Source organism: Botryllus schlosseri, chromosome 15 (genome assembly GCF_051294905.1).
Source record: "Botryllus schlosseri isolate E-star chromosome 15, Bs_hap1, whole genome shotgun sequence".
In the NCBI taxonomy this organism is placed as follows: Eukaryota; Metazoa; Chordata; class Ascidiacea; order Stolidobranchia; family Styelidae; genus Botryllus; species Botryllus schlosseri.
The window spans coordinates 881765-904312 of NC_137250.1; the positions used below are offsets into that span (position 1 = coordinate 881765).

Genomic DNA, 22548 nt, shown 5'->3' on the forward strand with positions numbered 1-22548 from the left:
AAATAAGGTCAGTCGCATGCAAAATAAGGTCAGTCGCGACATGCAAAATAAGGTCAGTACGTCATATGCAAAATAAGGTCAGTCACATGCAAAATAAGGTCAGTCACATGCAAAATAAGGTCAGTCACATGCAAAATAAGGTCAGTCGCGACATGCAAAATAAGGTCAGTCGCGTCATGCAGAATAAGGTCAGCCACATGCAAAATAAGGTCAGTCGCATGTAAAATAAGGTCATTCGCATGCAAAATAAGGTCAGATGCATGCGAAATACGGTCAGTCGCCACATGCAGATTGCGGACTATAAGGTCAGTGGCACAAGAAAAAAGTCGGATTTGAAGTAAATATTTGGATTTATACACGGACTGTTAATATTCTAGATGCGACTAATCACCCCGTAATCGAAATAATCGTCTGATTATGTTTTGTAGGGTGCGTTCTAGGTGACGTTTTCGAAATGATTTCAAAACCAGTCGCGAAAACACGACCGTTCGAAGTGAACGTGATTTCGGTAGTGGTTTCAAAATTACCCCGTTCCGACTAGTAGTTTTCGCGCCGATGGTCTCGAAAACCCAATCGTTCGTAGTGGGTCTCGCTCGACTACGGAGGACGTTCGTAGTGGCGCGAAACGCGAAATTAATTTCGTGCTAGCAAGCTACTACGAACGTGTGTTTTCGTGCTTGTTGCTGACGCGAAACTACCTGTTTCAGGTGGCAGGAGCGTGTCGACATTAGCAATGTTGGTCATGGAGGTGGCAGTTATTGAATAATGGTTCTATTGAGTGGATTTGTCATGGCAAAAAGTGTATATGCTATGCATTACATATGGTGGTTTGTAGGAAGGGATAGGCCTACACCGTATATCCTGGAGTACCCTATAGTTTATATAGTAATGATATATGTTTTGCAGAGAGTGTTTTAATTTCACACATTTGAAAATAGGCTATACCAGTGTAAAGATGTCAAGGGGTACAATTTGGAGCGAAATGGAAGTGATGCAGCTGGTAAAAGCTTGGTCCAAACCTGAGATACGACGTATGATTACATCAATTCGAAAGAATGGTGACATTTTCTAGCTAGCAGCTCAGTTTCCCGCAAATCAATATATATATGGAAGCCCAGATTGTTGGATGACTTTTTAAGTAATGAAAGAGTATAGGCTTATATCAGTCAGTGGTTATTTGAAGTCATCACGCATGAAGATTCTTTTTAAGATAATTGGAAATGTTAAACTAGTTTTCAATCAATTAGTAAGTGCCAAGATGATGGAGATACTGATGCAAGCACGACAATATGCAAGCACGACAACCATTGTCGTGCTATTAAAACTCGTCGCAATCAGTTATTTTAATTAGCCATGACAAACTGAGTTTTACTTTGACAATAACTCTTGACCACTTGTATAATTCTAGGCAGCAGTCGGCGCACACTACAGCACTGCACATGCCTCGGGACGTTCTGCAACAGATATATTACGGCATGAGTCAAGGACGGTGCACAGTAATTTCCTGTTTGTCGTCATACTTACCAGTTACCACCGGTACCTTTTTTACAGCCTCGTTGCAGCTATCCTCGAATATGATGGAACCCTATATGATGCTATACTGAAAACGTTCTTCTTCAACAACTGCTCAATAAAAAGCATATCTTTCAGCGAACCGATTTTTTACCATTTTGTCTCACGAGTAAAAGATACTGATGACGCAATGATGTTTAGCATCACGCACAAAACAGGATGTGAGGTTTCATTTGTAAAAATTGACAATTGAGATTTGAAAATTGGCAACTAAAGCAACGTATGTAAACCTAGCGTTGCAGCTACATCAGTATCCAAATTTAAACGAGTTTCAGCATCTCTTCCAAGTGGTTGCCGCCGCCTACATCAACTGCGTCCAGATCTTGAATCAGGTCTCTTGGTATGGAGAATTGTCAGCCTTGTGTTGGTCGGACTAGCGTCACATCTTCTAAAGATCAATAGCCAGAGGGACCAAAACTTTGTTCAACAACCATTCTTGCTGAGCTGTGTTTCTGGAATAAATAGGATAATATTTTACAGTAGACTGGCCAGACGGAGGATTTTTGAAAATTTATTATCAGTAGGCCTGCTAGAGCAAGAACGATATAAATCATTTCAGATCAGTGACTCTATAGTCAATTTAAATTCATAACTGTTCAATGACAATTTATTAGGAAGGCACTTGGCAGCAATTGCTTCTGATAGGGACATTACCAAGAATTTTACTGCAACACCTCTGATAGCTTACATTTTGCTCACCTTGTTAGAACAGACACACTGTTCTGTCAGGCATTTATTCTCGGTGTCACAATTAATCTTCTTACAACGTGATGTTCTTCCTCTCAGGATGTCAATTGCCGCATACATATACGGATGCTGATTCTGTCGTGCATTGATTTTGACTACCGGTACTTATTGCTTAATTTCGAATCACACATATTGTAAATACTCAATTACTGTAAAAAAGTTGAGAACGTTACTATAACCAAGCAAGCCATCTGTATATCACCGACTATCAAAACCTACCATAACTATTATCTACAGAACGCCAATACACTATAGTACTATAACTATACTGTCTGACTACAGTCTCTATAATAGCGCACACATGGAACACGGCCGGCACTACGAACGACATAGCTTCGACGCCGGTTTGGCAATCACGGTTGTCAAAATCACGTCTCCGTTCCAAGTGACCAGTTCCTCAAAATAATTGCCAAAACACTTGCCGTTCGTAGTGGTAGTGAAAACAGGCCTTTCGTTCGTAGTGAGGTGTTTTCAGTATCAGACTCGAAAACTTTTGGCACGAAACCGCACCTAGAACGCACCCTTCACCTTTAGGATATAGATGAGGAATCTCAATCATGAAATTACTATATAGGAAAGCTATTTTAAATTTATTTTTCATAAGAGAAAGACTTGGATTTTTAATTAAAATATGGATTTGGATTTACGCGCCGACTAATAATAATATTCTACATGCGACTGACTTCGTAATCAAGATAATCATGATTATCTTTTGATTGAAACATCTTAAGACTTAGGATATAGATAAGGAATTTCACTGTTGAAAGTAGGCTACTATACAGGAAATACATTTTGAATTTCGTTTTCATAAGAAAAAGATTTGGATTTGGAGTTGAAGTATAGATTTGGATTAATGCGCGGACTGACCTTATTTTGCATGTCGCGACTGACCTTATTTTGCATGTGACTGACCTTATTTTGCATGTCGCGACTGACCTTATTTTGCATGTATTTGACCTTATTTTGCATGTCATCGCACCAACCCTCCTCACTTTGTCAGGTCATTATCGGCGAGAAATGGCTTTGAAGTGACATTGCTGTCGATAAAATACATTCATTAAATACGATTTATTCCTTGTGTACATGGGCGAATAATTTATCCATTCAGCAATCCGGCCCGCCAAGTACCTAATTTTCCAATTTCCGGCCCGCCGACTGCTGGAGAAGTTGCCCGCCCCTGTTCCATAAGGATATCATCTCATTTCCGGTACATTGGCATGAGGCACATGCAAGTTTGAAGTAAATACTCGCAAAATAATTTATAATATAGGAGCACCCATAAAATATCCCAGCTGCAGGTGATCAATACTGCAGCGATCTACATGATTATTAGTACAGTATTTGGTTGGGGTTAGCGTGGCGAGAATTCCAAACTATATCTACCAGAGATATGGATGGGGATTAGGTTTTGAAAAAACAGGATTTGTGAAATTTTGTCGGATTTGGATTGGATTTGGGATATACATTTTTTTCAGAACGGATTAGGATTTGGATTGGATTTACCTATTTTCGGGGAGATTGAAATGTCGTGTGGCGAATGGCGACAAACTTTATTCAGATCAGTTATTAATGTAATTATGGTTACTAAGTTATCTTGAATCAAGTGAATCGTTGGTTGTGAAAGAAAATTTTCGCGTCCCTCCATTGCATAAATTAGTATTTTTTCTGAATTTCCAGTTGGAATCGGATTAGGTTTGGACATGGACTTGAATATGAAAAATTTATGGATTAGGATTTGGATTTGAAGGTTCGGATTTGGATTGGATTAGGACAATCCGCTCATCTCTGGTGTGTGCGCATTGCATTTGCAGCTTGATGAAATCGCCTTGTTGTTGAGCGAAGCTTGCATCAGTTCTTCTGAAATTCACCCTTCCTTGACCTAGTATCTTATTTGTTTGTGTTTGTGTCATCATAACTAGAACGACTTGAATTATACTCCTTGTACACGACGACCTATTTGTTGGCAGCTTGGAACAAACTAAAAGGACGGGTTTACCCCTGACTCCAGTAAACAAATATTTTGTGCTCCAAACCTTCTTTGAATTTCAGCATATTCAGCTTTCTTTTTTTTTTCACATGCCCTCATCCTTTATGAGTGATGATGACTCATATTATATAGTAATCACGAGCACTGATTGACTTGTTTTAAGAATAAGTTGTTTGGAAATCAGGAAATGTATCACGCACCCATTAGTGGTGGCTTTTGGGGTGGGCGAGGTGGGCGGTCACCCGGGGCCCCCCCTGGTCGAAGGCCTCCCCCCCTATTTGGATGATGCGCTTTTATCAAGGATAATAACGAATAAACATGGAAATCCGTGTACCAAGCAACTCAAGCAAGAATATGATTCCGTACAGATGTGTCAACCATCACCCAGAGTGGAATTGGTATGGCAAATGTCACGCGCAACTTTCGGTTTAATTCCTTAATTATTCTATGGAAGAAACCCTTCTGTCACGCGCAACTTATTGCCGAAAACAACCAGTGATTCCAGTCTTGACCATCACCAAATCTCTGCATTTGTTAGAAAAGTCCCGTATCCCGACAATCATCACGTCTCCGCATGCGGTAGAATTTCTTAGTTCTGATGTAGTCTATCCTTGCACTCATGCAATAATAGACATGACCGAATCCAGCACCTTACCATGGTAAAAGATAGATAATAATAAGAGATGGGAAAGGGGGGCTCCGCCCCCCAGAAGTTACGGTTAGATGCTTATGAGGGCCCCCCCCCGGTAAGTCTCGCCCAGGCCCCCCCGTTCGTAGGGCCACCACTGCACGTATCGGTAACAATTTCAAGCATTATTGGTCGTGTAATGCGTAATAAGACAATGGCAACAAAGAAGGTTTGAACCAAACTATATGGAATGAGTGACTTTTTTGTTATGGCATGCTACAATTGCTTTATTTTTAATCTGGCTTACTTACATACATTGAACTTTTATATTTATTGCTGTCTCATATTTTTGTTGAAATTTCAGCGTTGTATCTATAAGGTGCATCATGGCAGGTGCAGTGATAGAGATGTTGTCTACCCGTAAAATGGTTCTTCTAGTCGTTGCGTTGTTGTTAGTCCAAGTCATGTTCTTCTTAATTGGAGGCCTCATAGCTCCCGCACCTTCTACGGCTCAAGTGAACATCATGACTAATTGCATTACTGACGAAAAGAACGGACCAGTCACGAAAAGTTCATGCAAAAAACAAGTAAACGACTTATATGAGGATACAAAAAACCATGATGCGGAGGATTTGGTTCTGATCGTGAATATTCCGAGGGGGAATCATCAAATGTTACCGTGGTTCCAGTACCTGCTCGGTTTGCTGCATGTAGATATTACTTATAAGGAGCAGAATCAATACAATCCCAATTCTACAATGTTACTGGATGTAAAATTATACTACAGTAACAACCCCGATCGCGCAGCAAGAAATGATCCAAAAGCTTGGAATATATTAGCCTCGTGCCAAGAAGAACGTCATCTAGAATGCACCTTTCACCCTCCAGAGAACAATAATGATTACGAGGGTATTCAATATGATTGTGACGTATTGCATCTATTCCAACTAGGCTCTGTGCCACATAAGTATTATCTCGTGAACATCCGATTACCCGTACGTAGAAATGGTAAAGAATACAACAGAATCGGTCATACTCAAGAACTATCTGTGGTTGCTATCCGTCAAACCGGTGGTTTCACCAAAGTGTGGATGTGCCTTAAATCTGCACTTACAGTGATTATGTGTTTCCCGGTGGTTTGGTTTTGGAGACGCATTTTACTTCTCGATAGGAAACCATTGCTTCTTGAAAAGGCTATTTTTGCTCTAGGGGTATGTATGATATTTTTGAATCTTCCGCTCGAGCTCGTCTCCATATTTTTCGAAGCCCCTTGGATGCTGTTTTTCACGGATTTAAGACAAGGTCTGTTTTACGCTGTTTTGTTGAGCTTTTGGATTATTTTTGTCGGTGAACATATAATGGACCGGCCGAATCGTAATAAACTGTCGTCCTACAAATGGCAGTTAGGATCGATTTCGTCTATTATGGTTGCGTTGTTAGTGTTTGATATTGCGGAACGTGGTATGCAGTTGGTCAATCCTTGTGCCACTGTTTGGACCCATCACAACTTTGCAATGGCATTGTTGATAGTTGCTAGCATATCCGGATGTCTTTACTTCCTTACTTTACTGTACATGGTGATCAAAGTTTTGCGTATCATATCCATCAAGCAGAAAAGTGTGCAAGCTGTTTCCAAACGCGGTAAAAGTATTAAGACTGTTGCCCGCCGATTCAGATTGTTGATGGCGTTATCTATGGGAACGGCAGCTCTGACTATAATCTTTTACATCCTGTCCCAAAAATACGACGGCCTTTTGGAACACGGCGATCACAAAGTATCAGTGAGCTCTGCGTTTTTTACTGGGGTTTACGGTCTTTGGAATATGTATTTGTTTCTGGTCCTGTCCCTTTACGCCCCCTCTCACAAAGAATTTGGTACTGAAATCAATGATGAAAGCATAGACAACCGACAAGAACTGATTGAATTGAATGATTCGCATGCCGTCACGACAGAAGTGTCGGATCATGCTCATATTCTGGATTTGACTCAGCAAAAAGAAATGCAGGATTGAGTTTGATTGCATCAACACTAGGGAGGGGCAATATCACGTAGGCATACCTGAGTGATTTGATGCTCAATCGAGCACTAAGCTTTGAGTCGAGTATTCAAACATCGGTCATTATTGCGTCAGATGTACCTTTTTCGCGACCACAAACAATATAATGGCAGCTCTGCATCACAGTAAAGAATATTTTGGTATTTTTTCGACTGTGCCTATTTCGTTGCTCTTTTTGGCACTGCTGTGGGTAGATCATGTCTTCACACAGAAATTTTATTTTCACTCATGTGAGTAGCTTTGTACCGCATGATTCGTATGCTGCGATACAGCCAATTGAAATTTAAGCATTCTATGGTGTGGAATAGTATCGAAACTATAATTCTAGTTGATAAATTAACTCTTAGTAGCGAGGACTGTATAATTTCTTGCCACTCTACTCGAATCATGAGAATTAATGCTTGTTCACACTGGAGTAGGCTACTCAAATCATCGTTTCCAGCCCTAATCGCTACATGCATCCAATAGTTTCTTTCAATGCTGTTTTTGTTAGGTTTAGTATTTTGCACTACAACATTACTAGTACATAATACTCATATATATGCATTTGTAACGTCTCATATTAAAATTCATATGGCAGTAATTATTCAATGATTAGCAACACCATTTGCATATAAGTTAAGTTATGGGGACTTTAGTAGCCTACCTACGCATGCCTGATCCAAAATCAAGACGAACCCATCTCGGTAAAGGTATGCTCACCCCAATGTAATGATTCATTGTTGTTATTGGTTATTCTGCTATTTTAATAGTCAGTCAATGTCAAAAACTGCTCTCTTAGAGTTTTTTTCATTTTTAGGATTAGCTGTTATTCACGCAATCAATTAGTTGCAATTTCCGCAATGCCGCAATATTGAGCCTGATCATTCTATATTTTGCTTCTTTTTTGCATAATGTAGCCTACTTGGTGCAAGTGAAATATTTGTAGGCCTAGTTTTAATGTTGATCAGATTTATGAGACAGCGATCACAATATTTTACCTCTCGATTATTTTGTATACTAAATTTACCAGCTCGTCCCAATATTGTTCGGCATTCTACTATGTTCATTTCATCGTGATGTCATTGTGTCTTGTATATTGCACCACTATCAGTACGGTACCAGCCATTGACAACTAGATCATTCTAAAATTGTGCCTGTAATCTGATTCTAATCTAATTTGCGAAATGTTTCTATGCTTGCATTTTCATTGTAATCTAATTTCTGGTTTTCCACAAAATGCCGCAGAACTGTAGCCTATCGTGCAAAATTAGCCAAGCTCAGCTTACAGACATTTGCTATCCTCATACTTATGGATACGAACTCTGATTTGATATGAACTGAACTTGATTTTTGTTGTATATATATTTATATGGCATATTCAATTTAAAATTTAATTCAATTTCCAAGTTTTTGTGAATTCAATAAATTAATTCTAATCAAATTTGGAAAAATAACTGCAGAGCTATAACTCTAATTGTAATCTAACTTGGGTGAAATTTTTTCAATGTCCAACTCTGTGATCAGTAGCCTACATTTGTGTGTCATGTGCTCATGAAATACAAGCGTTAATGTTTTTTTCTATAACTACCATGACCGTATTTCATGAAGTGACTATGAACTACGGTATGTAGAGATTTGGTACTTCTTGTAAACGCCTAGTCACCTGCCTGTAATTTTATGATCGTGCATTTTTGAAAGAACTTCATCTGTTCGTAACTATCAATTTTCTAATTTTGGACTTGAAGTTTCGGAAATTTGCAGTGATTGTAGTGACAAGGAAATGCCTTATAACTTAATTGACAAGGATATTCTCCTTGCCATGTCATAATTTTTTCTCGATTCATATCATCTTCAAGCTATCATCCTACAAAATCATTTTCATTTCTACAAATAATGATAATGGGAATACTCAATTATCATAAATGAAATGTGTTGATTTGTGTACTTTTATATATTCACAATCATTTTTCACTGAGATCCATCAAGTCTGATAAAAATGAATTTTTCAAGTGAAGACAATCTCTTTTTTCACCCCTTGCAATTGAATTGGCATTCCTCGTATAATTGCTTGAATTGAATTACTGATTTCCAGTAAGGGCACACAATTTCTGTAACATCGGTAGTATCAAAACAAGGTATAAAATAGGAATTAGCACTGTCACTTGCTGTACCTGATGTTGACAATCACTGGACAATCTTTTGATACGAAGGTTCTATCGCGTCTTGATAATCAGTACCATTTCTGTATTGAATTTTATAGTGTTTTGTAATTGTTCATTTTTCTTCACACTATTTGCACAATTGTTTTGATGAATCTCGATCTAATGAATTTGGCGTTATTTTTGTTAGTTTCAGTGCATCACTGAGTTTTTGTTGTGGGATCTGCAGGTGCTATTTCAAATAACAGAAATGTCTCGACATTCATACACAATACTAACACTCTTATTTTCTTGTGCATTGAGTCGTCCTGGAATAAATGATTATAATAATGTGGTCTTCCTTCCATTACGATTTGGTTGGTTCTCTTTGAGGTAATAGTTACGGTCAGGGGATTGTGGTTCCTGATTGTTTTGATTTGGTGAAAAATTATAAATGATGGGACTGGTCACCTGAATCAAATCATCTTCCGAGCCATTATGTCGCAACCGTTGCTTTTCTCAGAAATGTAGATAATGTCTGAGTCCTTACGGAAGTCGCTTTCTGAACTTCATGCTTTGGTAGAAAGGAGAGACGGCAATGAAGCGTATAAAGTTATTTCGGATATCAAGAATCTGATCTCAGAACTGAATACCGCATCCAAGTCGGAATCAGGTTGATGCCTTAATTTTGCAAATTTCATTACTCTAATCTCAATTTATATGACACTGCAGTCAACATAAAAGCTTCTGAATAATTATCATGATTTGTGGGCCGTTTTGGGCAGTCTCATACCTCATTTCCGATTGTAACACTTCACTTGAACTACAACGCTAAAGTGGCGTATCATGTGTTCATTCGTGACTCAAGTGCAACAATACCTGAAACATAAATTAATATGGAGTAGGCGCACAGTAAGGTCACAGCGGTCATGCATGCTTGATATGCTATTAGGGACTTCAGTGGTTTGTCTGATAGCCTAGTTCAGTGCTTCTCAACCGGTGGGTCGCGAAGCTATTTCAGGTGGGTCTCGAATACGATTTGAATGTACGGTAATACTTACGTATTCAATTTTCCAAATATTCCAAACACTTCATATTCTCAAGTTTAGAAGCGCAATCACACATTCTCGTCCTCCAAATTAAATTGTTTTGCGTCATGAGCGCCACAAGCAACGTTGCCGTGCCGAGCGTGAAATCCGACAGCGCGTTACTGTGTATGCGTGAGATTGAAATTCATTCTTTCCTCCCAAGTCTTTGTGAACGTTGATTGCGAAATGCAGCGATCCAGCCCGATTGGTCATTATAATCAGCAAACAATTGCCGCAACGCAAGCTCCTCAGTCCTCATATATACCTACTTCGTGTTCGACGTAATAGACGAATTGCTGATTCGATACGCGCTTTCTCGACTGTTTTTGTTTGTGGTATTCATAGTGTTTTTCTACTACAATGGTCATTTATACCAGGCCGATGTTCTTTATTATGATTGCGCATCTGCCGACTTGGAATACGGTCCATTTTCAGACTTTTTTAAAACATTGCTTAAGCAGATCGGACGTCGAGGAGCCTAGATGAGCCTTTCATGTCTGTAATCGATCTGTTTCATGCAGGACCTTAACTGCCGCACCCCAACCCCCAATCGATGCATCGAGCTTAAAGAGGGACCAAAATCATCTCATGAATCAACATAAAATATGGAGTACCGTAATTTTCCATGTATAATGCGCAAAATTTTACCGATGGGGGGTGCGTATAACATGGGTACAGCAAGCCTTGAAAAAAAATCCCTCGATCAAAAACTTGAAATCACAAATTTCTTCATGTTTGTTTAAATCGCGCATCACCTCTAGCCATTGGGCCCGTAATTCATATTATAGAGTGTAACGCGCTGCCAAATAGAGAAGCGTGTTTCCAATTAACGGAAAGCGTGTTTCTAATTCACGAAAGTCGTCTGCAGAGCACGCGATCTCTTGCTTAGTTGGTTTGCCGTTTGTACACTAGCGAAATTAGGTCGCTGATTGCTACAAGCGTGCGCGGCAATCCTTGTTGATTCATCGCGTCAACGACAGGCCTAAACAATCGCTTACACAAGAGGCCATGTGCGCAAGATATAATCGCTTGTGTAATCAGTCGCATCTCCAACAGGACTGGTGCGCCCGATATAACCGTTGGTCTTTGGGGAGTTATTGAACTTCTTTCAAATTTTCTTTGCGCCGCGCACGATTTGACATCGTTCGATGTCTTGGCTTTAATAGGGCTACCCACCCCCCTAATATGATAATAGGCCTAGGCCTACACATGATTAATAGAAATAGTCCTTCCGGTGTCGGCCATTACCCCCTCACGACATACCAAGACATATGAAGTGTCGGCTAAAATGCGACTCCGTGAAATGTGCTGCCAGAAAGATGGACAGTGAGAAGACCTCGGCCGAAAAGGATCGAGACCTTCTGTAATAATATGCCGAATTTTCCATTGGCTCTATAGGTGCCTGAATAACTGTCTCCAAATATTGCTGTCGGCAAAAATTAATAGTAGCCTATGGTATATGCAATGGGAAATTATTCACAGGAAATTATTCACGGCAATTCGGGAAAATATTCACGGTAGACGCAACCAAATAACTGTAACGCATTGAAAACATAAAAACTGGCACCCAGGGGCAGTGGTTTAAACGTTAGTCGCAAAAGGGCGTCTGGTGGGTCCCGCTATGAAATTGGGATGAAAAGTGGGTCGCGAACCTGTGGTTCTCAACCTTTTTGACCTTGCTGACTGGTAATACTCGAAATGTTGCGGACTGGCGAAGTTTCGATCATCAAAATTGACTGAAATTGCAAGTACGCTATGGTAGGACAAATGTACATGCAAGTAGAAAGGAAGTATTGGATTCTTCATTTAATGCAGTTGAAACAAAAATTGGAAGATTTTGAATGTGGAAAGGGCTAATGCAACAGTTAAAAAGATTTAATTATATTTGAAAATGAATTTTTTGGTTTGGAAATTTTTGATTTGTAATAGGCTAACATTAGGCTATTTACGGTAGGTGAAGAATTGTAAGTTTGGCAACCCGGCATTCTATAAACTGGCTTATTTGAGTGCCATTGAAGTCCAATTTTAAAATCAACCATATACTTTCACAGTAGTCTACATTTTGCAATGATATGTTTTTATTCAAGTGGAATGCCACATGGATTTTTTCGAATTGTAAGTTCGTCCCCCGAATTCAGTTTTCATCCATTGCTGTCAACGATTATCCCCGATTGGTGCCAGCGGAACATATTAGAGCTCATTAGTACGTATGCTTGGTTTATATGTACGTAAGTTTGGTGCCTATGGGTTGTATAATAAGGTACTAAATAATGAATATGGTGTGGATAAGAAAGTTGACAAGACCCCATGTTTTAAAATGTAGGCCTATTTGGGATACCTACTACAAAGCTTATTATCTTGATTTCTACCTTCCGATCAGTGTGCACAGTGCAGCTTGATGAATTAGCCTTGTTGTTGAGCGAAGCTTGCAGTTCTTCTGAAATTCGCCCTCCCTTGACCTAGTATCTCTAGACCAGACCTGGGCAAAGTGCGGCCCGCAGGCCAAATGCGGCCCGCGAAGCTATTCTGTGCGGTCCACGAAAGGTTGCTTGGAATGCAAAACATAAAACTTGCTTTTTGAATGACTAAAACCATTGGCTGTATCAAATGAACGGGAAATTCGTTTACTTTGAAGCCTGCTCAATAATATGCCGAGATTACGCTGCCTATGTATCTGGCATGCGTAATCCAGATTCAAAATAAAGGCAATGTGACAAAGTATGAGTAGCAATTGAAGTCACAAGAAATTTCTCTTTCCATATAGTTTAATTCAAACCTTCCTTGTTGATATTGTCACATTACGCATTGTACGTGATATGTTTCCAAATTCCTAATTCGTAAAACAAGTCAATCTGTGCTCGCGATCTATATGACTCATCACATCTATCACTATCACCCTTAAAGGATTAACGGGCATGCCAAAAAAAAGAAAGCCGAAAACTGAAATTTAAAGAAGATTTAGGTTTAGAATTTAGAGCACTAACTATTCGCATACTCGAGTCAGGGGTAAACCCATCCTTTCAGTTTTTGCCGATCATGTCGCCGAGATTAAGAATTTTAATTAAAGTCGGTCTTATGACAAAGCACAAAACACTCTGTCAAGGGAGGGCGAAGTTCAGAAAAACTGCAAGATTCGCTCAACATGAAGGCTATTTAACCTGCACACTGCTCGGAAGGCAGCGACCAAGAAATTAGGCTTTGTACTATTGCATATACATTTCAGTGCAGTGGTTCTCGAACTGGGAGACGTGAAAGCATCAAATGGGTGGCGCGAAGCCAAAGGTCATTGAATAATTTTTTTGCGCTCTACGCGATATACCCCCAGCTTATAGTTGTCGCTCTATGTATTGTCCGACTTTGATATTTCACAATTCTCTCATTTACAGCCGTATTTCTCCATGCAATCAAACTATCTGGTGGGATTGCTAGCATTCTGGTTGCACTTTTCAATATTTTGTGGTATCATGATAAGTGGGCGCGAAATTGTTCACTATCATAAAGGGAGGCGTGCCTAAAAAGCTTGAGAACCACTGTTTTAAAGTCCTAATAGAAGAACGTGGATAGGGAGGGGTTTAAAGAGAGCTAAAATGCATCAAGTTTAACACTGTTTGAAATCATGACAGCTAATAGATATATTTTAATTAACCGTCACTTTCTCATTAGCTAATATCAACACATTCACTGAGCAGCATTTATTAACAATATAATTTAGAAATAAAATTAAAATACGCTGGAGAATATGGCTAAATTTTTCACTCGGCCCGCCAACGTATTTATTTTTCTCATTTGGCCCGCGAAGGAAAATAATTGCCCACCCCTGCTCTAGACCCTCGACCTACTTGGCACAAACTAGAAGGATGGGTTTAATCCTGACTCCGGTGAACAAATATTTTGTGCTCCAAACCTTCGAATTTCAGCATTCGGCTTTCTTTTTTGTCATGCCTTAATCCTTTATGAGTGATGATGACTTGTATCATGGTTAGGGCTGGGCAAAATCGAGTACCTGAGAGATTCGATTCTGAATCACGCAATATGCTTCGAGTCGAGTAATCGAGTATCACTCATTATGACGTCATAACAGAGTTTAATACGTTAATGCTCAAATATGTACCTTTTATGCCACCACAAATAATATAATGCCTGTTATCCATCTCATAAAGATACTTTGGTATTTTTTCGACCATACCGATTTCATTCCACTTGGTGACAATGTTGTGGGATCATCATGACTTCGGAAATATGCTACGACCAGTAACCTTCGTAGCTCTGTACTATATGTTTCGTATGCTACGATACCACCAAGCAAAGTTTCAAGGCTTCAACGGTGAAAATTAGTATCGAAGCTCTAATTCTCGTTGATAAATTAACTTTCAGGGGTGAGAAGCGTATAATTTCAGTACTCGAAAAAATCGTCTTTTACTACTCGACTCGAAGCATTAAAATTAATACTCGATTCAGATTCGAGTACTCGAATCATTGTGCCCAGCCCTAATCATGGTAATCACGAGCACTGAATGACTTGTTTTAAGAACTAGGTGCTTGGAAATGTATCACGCAACATCACGTAAGCATTGGCTGTGTACTGCGTAATGTGACAACAATGGCAACAAAGTAGGTTTGAACCAAACTTGTTTGTTACGGCATGCTAAATTTGCTTCATTTTTAATCTGGCTGACGTGTGTGAGGTATATAAATAGGTTGCGATGTGCGGCATATTAATGAACAGGTTTCAAAGTAAATGAATTCACGGTTCAGTTTATATACAGATTGTGATTTTATTCCGCGCAGCAACATTCAAAAGTATAGGTTTCATGTTTTGAATTCCAAGCAGTTTTTTGCTGGCTGCTCAGGAAACCTCTGCTGGCCGCACTCTGCCCAATAGGGTGGAGTGAAAAATGGAAAATTTTGGATTTCAAAACGGACACCTGATATGTGGTGCCAAATATCTAAAAAATAATTTCTATAATAATTTTGGGCTTGTGCACCCTCTGGTGGTCGTGAAATTTCACCGAACGAGCCAAAAAACGCTAACTTTGCTATATATTGATAACCGCTTACACTAGAAAGCTGGTTTTGGGCCTAAAAGATGCAGAATCAATAAGTTTCTATCACCCTTCCACAGAACTTTTTCTTGAAAATGAACAGAAAAAAAGTTACAGGTAAATTACCTATTTTTAGACCGTTTTTCGGTCAAATTGTGCACTGAAGCAGTGGGTACGATGCCGAAAGCGTGTAGTGAATTAGTGATTGATCTTATGACTGACAACTCCATATTGAAAGCACATAAATTGCAAATCCATATCGAAAACACAAAAACATCAATTCTATATTGATAAAAATATTATGAAGATGGTTTCACTACCAGAGTATTATATTAGGCTGTACAAACTTTGATATCTTGTTTCGTAATGAAGGATTTCATCTGCTCTCGAGACTTCAGTTTTTGTCTGACGAGACCATCTCTACGTCTAAATCCCGACACATGGGCATATGCTTCAGTCACCACTTTCACCTTCACCTGTCTTTCCACTGCCTGGTTGTGGCAAGGGTGATTGAGCCTGGTGATGACCTTAGATTTTCCAGCTTGAGATCTGTCAAGTTTTTGATTGCTGGTGGCTTGCTGTTCCATATCTTTTAGATTCAAGTTGGCAATTTGTTGAAATGGTTTGGCCTTGATGCTTATAATTGGGATTTTGAACAATCTGATGCTGGTGTCAATGTTGTTTTTAGGTTTCGGTTCATTAACATAATATACTCCTTCAAAGTTGCCAATTGGAATCTAGTGTTCCGAGTTTGGTCTGCGCATAGTTGTAATCTTGTTAACCTTGCTAAAAATTGCTACAACATAGTTTCCCATGTCACAAAGCTTCTGATGAACGAATTCATAACCTTACAATATCTGTGCTACAACGAAATGCATATTTTGCACATCCGGAAAATGTTTTGCTGGGAATGCTCGGTGATGATGATGAAGGCCTCAGAAGACTTGCAGTTGACAAGAACACTAGATTCCAATTAGCGACTTTGAAGGACATTATGTTAATGAACCAAAACCTAAAAACAACATTGACACTAGCATTAGATTGTTCAAAATGCCAATTATAAACATCAAGGCCATCTCATTACACCAAATTATCAACTTGAATCTGAAAGATATGGAACAGTCACAAGCAATCAAAAACTGGTCAGATCTCAAGCTGGAAAATCTAAGGTCATCACCAGGCTCAATCATCCTTGCCACAACCAGGCAGTGGAAAGACACTTCAAAGCGGTGACCAAAAAAAGTCTGTCCATCAGCCCGGATTTAAAAATAGGGATGGTCTCATCAAACAAAAACTGAAGTTTCGAAAGGATATGAAATCCTTTGATACGAAACAAGATTTTGAAGTTTGTGCAGTCATATCCTCCGGTAGTGAAACCGTCTTCGAAATGTTTCTTTTTTCAATATATAATTGATTTTCTTGTGTTTTCAATATGGAGTTGTAAGTCATAAGATCAATCACCACACGCTTTTTGCATCGTACCCACTGCTTCAGTGCCTAATTATACCTAAAAATGGTCTACAAATTAATAATTTGGCTGTAACTTTTTTTCGGTTAATTTTTAAGACGAAGTTCTATGGAAGTGAGATGGATACTTGTTGCTTCTGCATCTTTTAAGACCAAAATCAGCTTTCTAGTGTAAGCGGTCATCAATTCATAGCGAAATTAGCTATTTTTCGCTCGTTCGGTAAAATTGCACAACCACTAGAGGGTGCACAAGCCCAAAATTACGATAGAAATTATATTTTTGATATTTGGCACCACACATCGAGTGTCCGTTTTAAAATTCAAAATTTTACATGTTTCACTCCACCCTACTGTCCAGGTCTGCACTATACAGTTCCATTGCATACTTTGAACTTTTATATTTATTGCTGTTTCATATTTTTGTTGAAATTTCAGCGTTGTATCTATAAGGTGCATCATGGCAGGTGCAGTGATAGAGATGTTGTCTACCCGTAAAATGGTTCTTCTAGTCGTTGCGTTGTTGTTAGTCCAAGTCATGTTCTTCTTAATCGGAGGCCTCATAGCTCCCGCACCTTCAACGGCTCAAGTGAACATCATGACTAATTGCATTACTGACGAAAAGAACGGACCAGTCACGAAAAGTTCATGCAAAAAACAAGTCAACGACTTATATGAGGATACAAAAAACCATGATGCGGAGGATTTGGTTCTGATCGTGAATATTCCGAGGGCGAATCATCAAATGTCACCGTGGTTCCAGTACCTGCTCGGTTTGCTGCATGTAGATATTACTTATAAGGAGCAGAATCAATACAATCCCAATTCTACAATGTTACTGGATGTAAAATTATACTACAGTAACAACCCCAATCGCGCAGCTAGAAATGATCCAAAAGCTTGGCATATATTAGCCTCGTGCCAAGAAGAACGTCATCTAGAATGCACCTTCCACCCTCCACAGAACAATAATGATTACGAGGGCATTCAATATGATTGTGACGTATTGCATCTATTCCAACTAGGCTCTGTGCCACACAAGTATTACCTCGTGAACATCCGATTACCCGTGCGTAAAAATGGTAAGGAATATAACAGAATCGGTCATATTCATGAACTAGCGGTGGTTGCTATCCGTCAAACCGGTGGTTTCACCAAAGTGTGGATGTGCTTAAAATCTGCACTCACAATGATTATGTGTTTCCCGGTGGTTTGGTTTTGGAGACGTATTTTACTTCTCGATAGGAAACCATTGCTTCTTGAAAAGGCTATTTTTGCTCTAGGCATATCTATGATATTTTTGAATCTACCACTAGAGCTCGTGTCCATATTTTTTGAAGCCCCTTGGATGCTGTTTTTCACTGATTTGAGACAAGGTTTGTTTTACGCTGTTTTGTTGAGCTTTTGGATTATTTTTGTCGGGGAACATATAATGGACCGACCAAATCGTAATATACTGTCGTCCTACAAGTGGAAGTTAGGATCGATTTCGTCTATTATGGTTGCGTTGTCAGTGTTTGATATTGCGGAACGCGGTATGCAGTTGGTTAATCCGTGTGCTACCGTTTGGACCCATCACAACTTTGCAATGGCATTGTTGATAGTTGCTAGTATCTCCGGATGTCTTTACTTCCTTACTTTACTGTACATGGTGATCAAAGCTTTGATTATATCTATCGAGCAGAAAAGTGTGCAAGCTGTTTCCAAACGCGGTAAAAGCATTAAAACTGATGCCTGCCGATTCACATTGTTGATGGCGTTATCCATGGGCACGGCAGCTCTGACTATCATCTTTTACATCCTGTACCAAAAATACGACGGCCTTTTGGGACACGGCGATCACAAAGTAGAAGTGAGCTCTGCGTTTTTTACTGGGGTTTACGGTCTTTGGAATATGTATTTGTTTCTTGTCCTGTCCCTGTACGCCCCCTCTCGCAAGGAATTTGGCACTGAAATCAATGATGAAAGCATAGACAACCGACAAGATCTGATTGGATTGAATGATTCGCACGCCGTCACAGCAGAAGTGTCCGATCGTGTTCATATTCTGGATTTGACTCAACAAAAGGAAACGCAGGATTGAGTTTGGGCAAGGCTATCGAATACCTCAGTGATTTAATTCTCAATCCAGCGCTAAGCTTCTAGTCGAGTATTCAAGGATCGGTCATTATTGTGTCACAACAGTATGAATGATGTACATTTTTTGCAATCACGAAGAGTTCTACATCACATTGAAGATTATTTTGGTATTTTTCGACTGCACTTATTTCATTGCACTACATTGCACTTCTAGAGTGTAAAACAGTATCGAAACTATAATTCTCATTGATAAATTAAATCTTAGTAGCAAGGAGCGTGTAATTTCTCACTACTCTACCCGAATCATGAGAATTAATACTTGTTCATGCTGGAGTACTCAAATCATCGTTTCTAATCAATACTTACATCCAATAGGTTTTTCAATGCTGTGTTTGCCATGTTTAGTATTTTGCACCAATGTTACAATATTACTAGTACGTCAGACGTCACATTCATATACCCATTTGCTAGCAATGTCTCATATTACAATTTATATGGCAGTAATTATTGTATGATAAACAAAACCATTAACATACAAGCCAAGTTAAGGACACTTTAGTACTGACGCATGCCTGATCCAAAATCAAGACAGATCCGTTTCGGTCGAGGTCTGCCTACCCCAATGAAATGATTCTTTGCTGTTATTGCTCATCCTTCTATTTTACTTGTCAGTCAATGTTAAACACTGCTCTCAAAGTTTCTTCATATTTAGGATTAGCTGTCATCCACACAATCAACTAGTTGCAATTACGGCAGTGCCGCAATAGTGAGCCTGATCTTTCTATATTTTGGTGCTTTTTTGCATAATGTACTTGTGCAAATGTGCAAGTGAAATATTTGTAGGCCTAGTTTTAAAGTTAATCAGATTTATGAGACAGCAATCACAATATTTTTCCTCTTGATTATTTTGTATACTAAATTTACCAGCTCATCCCAATATTGTTTCGGCAGTCTACTATGTTCATTTCTTCGCGATATCATCGTGTCTTGTATATTGCATCACTGTCAGTACCAGCCTTTGACAACTAGATAATTCTAAAATTGCGCCGGTAATCTGATTCTAATCTAATTTGTGAAATGTTTCCGTGCTCGCATTTTCATTGTAATTTTTTTATAAATACCATGGCCGTATTTCATCAAGTGACAATGAACTATATAGAGATTTGGTACTTCTTATAAGCTCCTAGTCACTTGCCTGTTATTTTATGATGGTGTGGTTTTGAAAGAACTTCATCTTTTCTTTACCATCAATTTTCTAATTTTGGACTTGAAGTTTCGGAAATTTGCATTGATTTTAGTGATAATTAAATGCTTTACCTTAATTGACAACGATATTCTCCTTGACATGCATAATTTTTTCTTGATTTATATCATCTTCAAGTTATCATCCTGCAAAATCATTTTCGTTTCTACAAACAATAATAATGGTAATAATCAATCATCATAAATGAAATGTGTTGATTTGTGTACTTTTATATATTCGCAGATCATTTTTCACTGAGATCCATGAAGATAGTCTGATAGAAATGAATTTTTCCAGTGTGGACAATCTATTTTCTCACTCGTTGCAATTGAATTGGCATTCCTCATATAATTGTTTGAATTGAATTACTGATTCCCAGTAAGGGCACATAATTTCTGTAACCTCGGTAATATCGAAACAAGGTATAAAATATGAATTAGCACCGTCACTTGCTGTATTTGATGTCGATAATGACTGGACAATCTTTTGATACAATGGTTCTATCGCGTCTTGATAATCAGTATTATTTCTGTATTGCCATTTGTAGGAATTTTATACCGTAGTGTTTTCTAATTGTTCATTTTTCTTCACGCTATTTGCACAATTGTTTTGATGAATCTCGATCTAATGAATTTGGCGTTATTTTTGTTAGTTTCAGTGCATCACAGAGTTTTTGTTGTGGGATCTGCAGGTGCTATTTCAAATAACAGAAATGTCTCGACATTCATACACAATACTAACACTCTTATTTTCTTGTGCATTGAGTCGTCGTTGATTAAATGAATATAATAATGTGGTCTTCCTTCCATTACTATTTGGTTGGTTCTCTTTGAGGTAATAGTTACGGTCAGGGGAGTGTGGTTCCTGATTGTTTTGATTTGGTGAAAAATTATAAATGATAGGACTGGTCACCTGAGTCAAATTATCTTCCGAGCCAATGTCGGAACTGTTGCTTTTCTCAGAAATGTAGATAATGTCCGAGTCCTTACGGAAGTCGCTTTCTGAACTTCATGCTTTGGTAGAAAGGAGAGACGGCAATGAAGCGTGTAAAGTTATTTCGGATATCAAGAATCTGATCGCAGAACTGAATACCGCGTCCAAGTCGGAATCAGGTTGATGCCTTGAATTTTGCAAATTTCATTACGCTAATCTCAATTTATGTGACACTGCAGTCAACATAAAAGCTGCTGATTAATTATCATGGCCGTTTTAGGCAGTCTCATACCTCATTTCCGATGTAAAACTGCGCTTGAACTACAACGCTAAAGTGGCGTATCGTGAGTTCATTCGTGACTTGGGTGCAACGATACGTGAAACGTAAATTAATATGGAGTAGGCGCACAGTAAGTTCGCAGCGGTCATGCATGCTTGATATGCTATTAGGGACTTCAATGGTTTGATTGATAGCCTACTTTGTTTCTTTCTGTTGCATTCTAAACCAGTGGGTCTTAACCTTTTTGACCCTGAGAACGGGTAATACTTCAAATCTTGCGGACTGGCATGCTCTCGATGATCAAAATTCACCCAAATTGCAAGTACAGTTCGACAAATGGATGCAAGTAGAAAGAATATTGGAGATATCATTTGATGCTGTTGAAAACGGAAATTAGTAAATTTCGAAGTGAAGATATTACAGTTGAAAAGTTGATTTTTTTGTTCATAAAATTTTTGATTTGGAATAATAGTATTTACGGTGGGTGAGGGATAGTAAGGTTGGCAACCTGTCATTCTATGAACTGGCTAATTTGAGCGGCATTGAAGTCCAATTTGAAAATCCAATTTGATATCAACCATACACCTTCACAGTACATTCAGCAATGATATTTTTTTATTCAAGCGGAATGACACATGGATTTTTTTTGATTTTCAAGTCTGCCCCCACAAATTCTTCTTTCATACATTGCGGGGCAGGGCAGCCATATCTTTTACCTTAACATGTGTACCTACACAGGATTGGTATAGCAACAGCCTACAATCCTTCCAAAACAACCCGTAGTCCATATTACGTGATTCACTGAATAGCCTAATTGCGTCTCTCGCGTGTAGGCTACGCTCAACAGAGTTGCTCAAAGTAGGTAACATTGCTGCTCATGTAGGCTATAAGTAAAAGTAGCAATATCCAAGACATGTCAGAACTAATTCGAGTGGAAATAGTAAATGTAAGTGGCTACTTATAGCAGTTATTCGGAAGTGGCAACTTTTGAGATTGCAAGATGTATTTTCGCGACTAACACAAAATAAATAATGGCTAGAGAAATCGGTACATTCTTGAAGAGCTGGGACGTACAGAACTTCAATATACGTTTGAATAATATATTGGGTTCTTCCGGCACTCTCCAAATGATCATTCCAATCAAAGTTACAAGTTGAGGGCTGCCAGTGTTAGCGCACTGAAACCAGTGCAAAAACTACAGCATCCTGTCCTCCATATCATAGCCAGGGCCCCACAGGGGGCAGTATGTGCGTCCAACAAATCACTGCTCAAAAAATTCGTGGCCCTACACATATAAGATATGCGGAA

The 22548-nt window shown here is 38.9% G+C and overlaps 2 protein-coding genes, 2 long non-coding RNA genes and 1 pseudogene across 8 annotated transcripts in view; 4 read left to right on the forward strand and 1 right to left on the reverse strand.

Annotated features, from left to right (window-relative positions):
* Positions 1-638: 638 nt before the first annotated feature.
* LOC145456854 (uncharacterized) lies at positions 639-1654 on the forward strand. 2 transcript variants are annotated; one of them, XR_013920722.1, is made up of 3 exons: positions 639-1031; positions 1409-1496; positions 1552-1654. It is a non-coding gene; the product is annotated as an uncharacterized LOC145456854 (long non-coding RNA). The 2 variants fall into 2 exon arrangements; XR_013920721.1 differs by having other exon boundaries at positions 1409-1654.
* A 74-nt stretch (positions 1655-1728) lies between these two features.
* On the reverse strand, positions 1729-3096 carry LOC145456853 (uncharacterized). The gene is made up of 2 exons (XR_013920720.1): positions 2272-3096; positions 1729-2024 (listed from the first exon to the last, which is right to left on the reverse strand). It is a non-coding gene; the product is annotated as an uncharacterized LOC145456853 (long non-coding RNA).
* Positions 3097-4124: 1028 nt separating this feature from the next.
* LOC145456842 (protein wntless homolog) lies at positions 4125-9466 on the forward strand. Its single transcript, XM_080334969.1, has one exon. It carries the CDS (start codon positions 5321-5323, stop codon positions 6944-6946), a length of 1626 nt encoding a protein of 541 aa, XP_080191095.1. The 5' UTR covers positions 4125-5320; the 3' UTR covers positions 6947-9466.
* Positions 9467-9645: 179 nt separating this feature from the next.
* The window catches only part of LOC145456834 (DNA-dependent protein kinase catalytic subunit-like), a 93280-nt gene continuing 80377 nt past the window's right edge, over positions 9646-22548 (forward strand). For 2 of the 3 annotated variants that reach the window (XM_080334957.1, XM_080334959.1), the window contains exon 1: positions 21001-21139. In XM_080334957.1, coding sequence (XP_080191083.1) covers positions 21001-21139 — 139 coding nt within the window. Of the gene's footprint in view, positions 9785-21000; positions 21140-22548 lie in introns of those variants that run through there. The other variant, XM_080334958.1, reaches the window with a different exon arrangement.
* Positions 17044-20992, forward strand: LOC145456843 (protein wntless homolog pseudogene; annotated as a pseudogene). Its single transcript, XR_013920718.1, has one exon. The product of XR_013920718.1 is annotated as a protein wntless homolog pseudogene (transcript).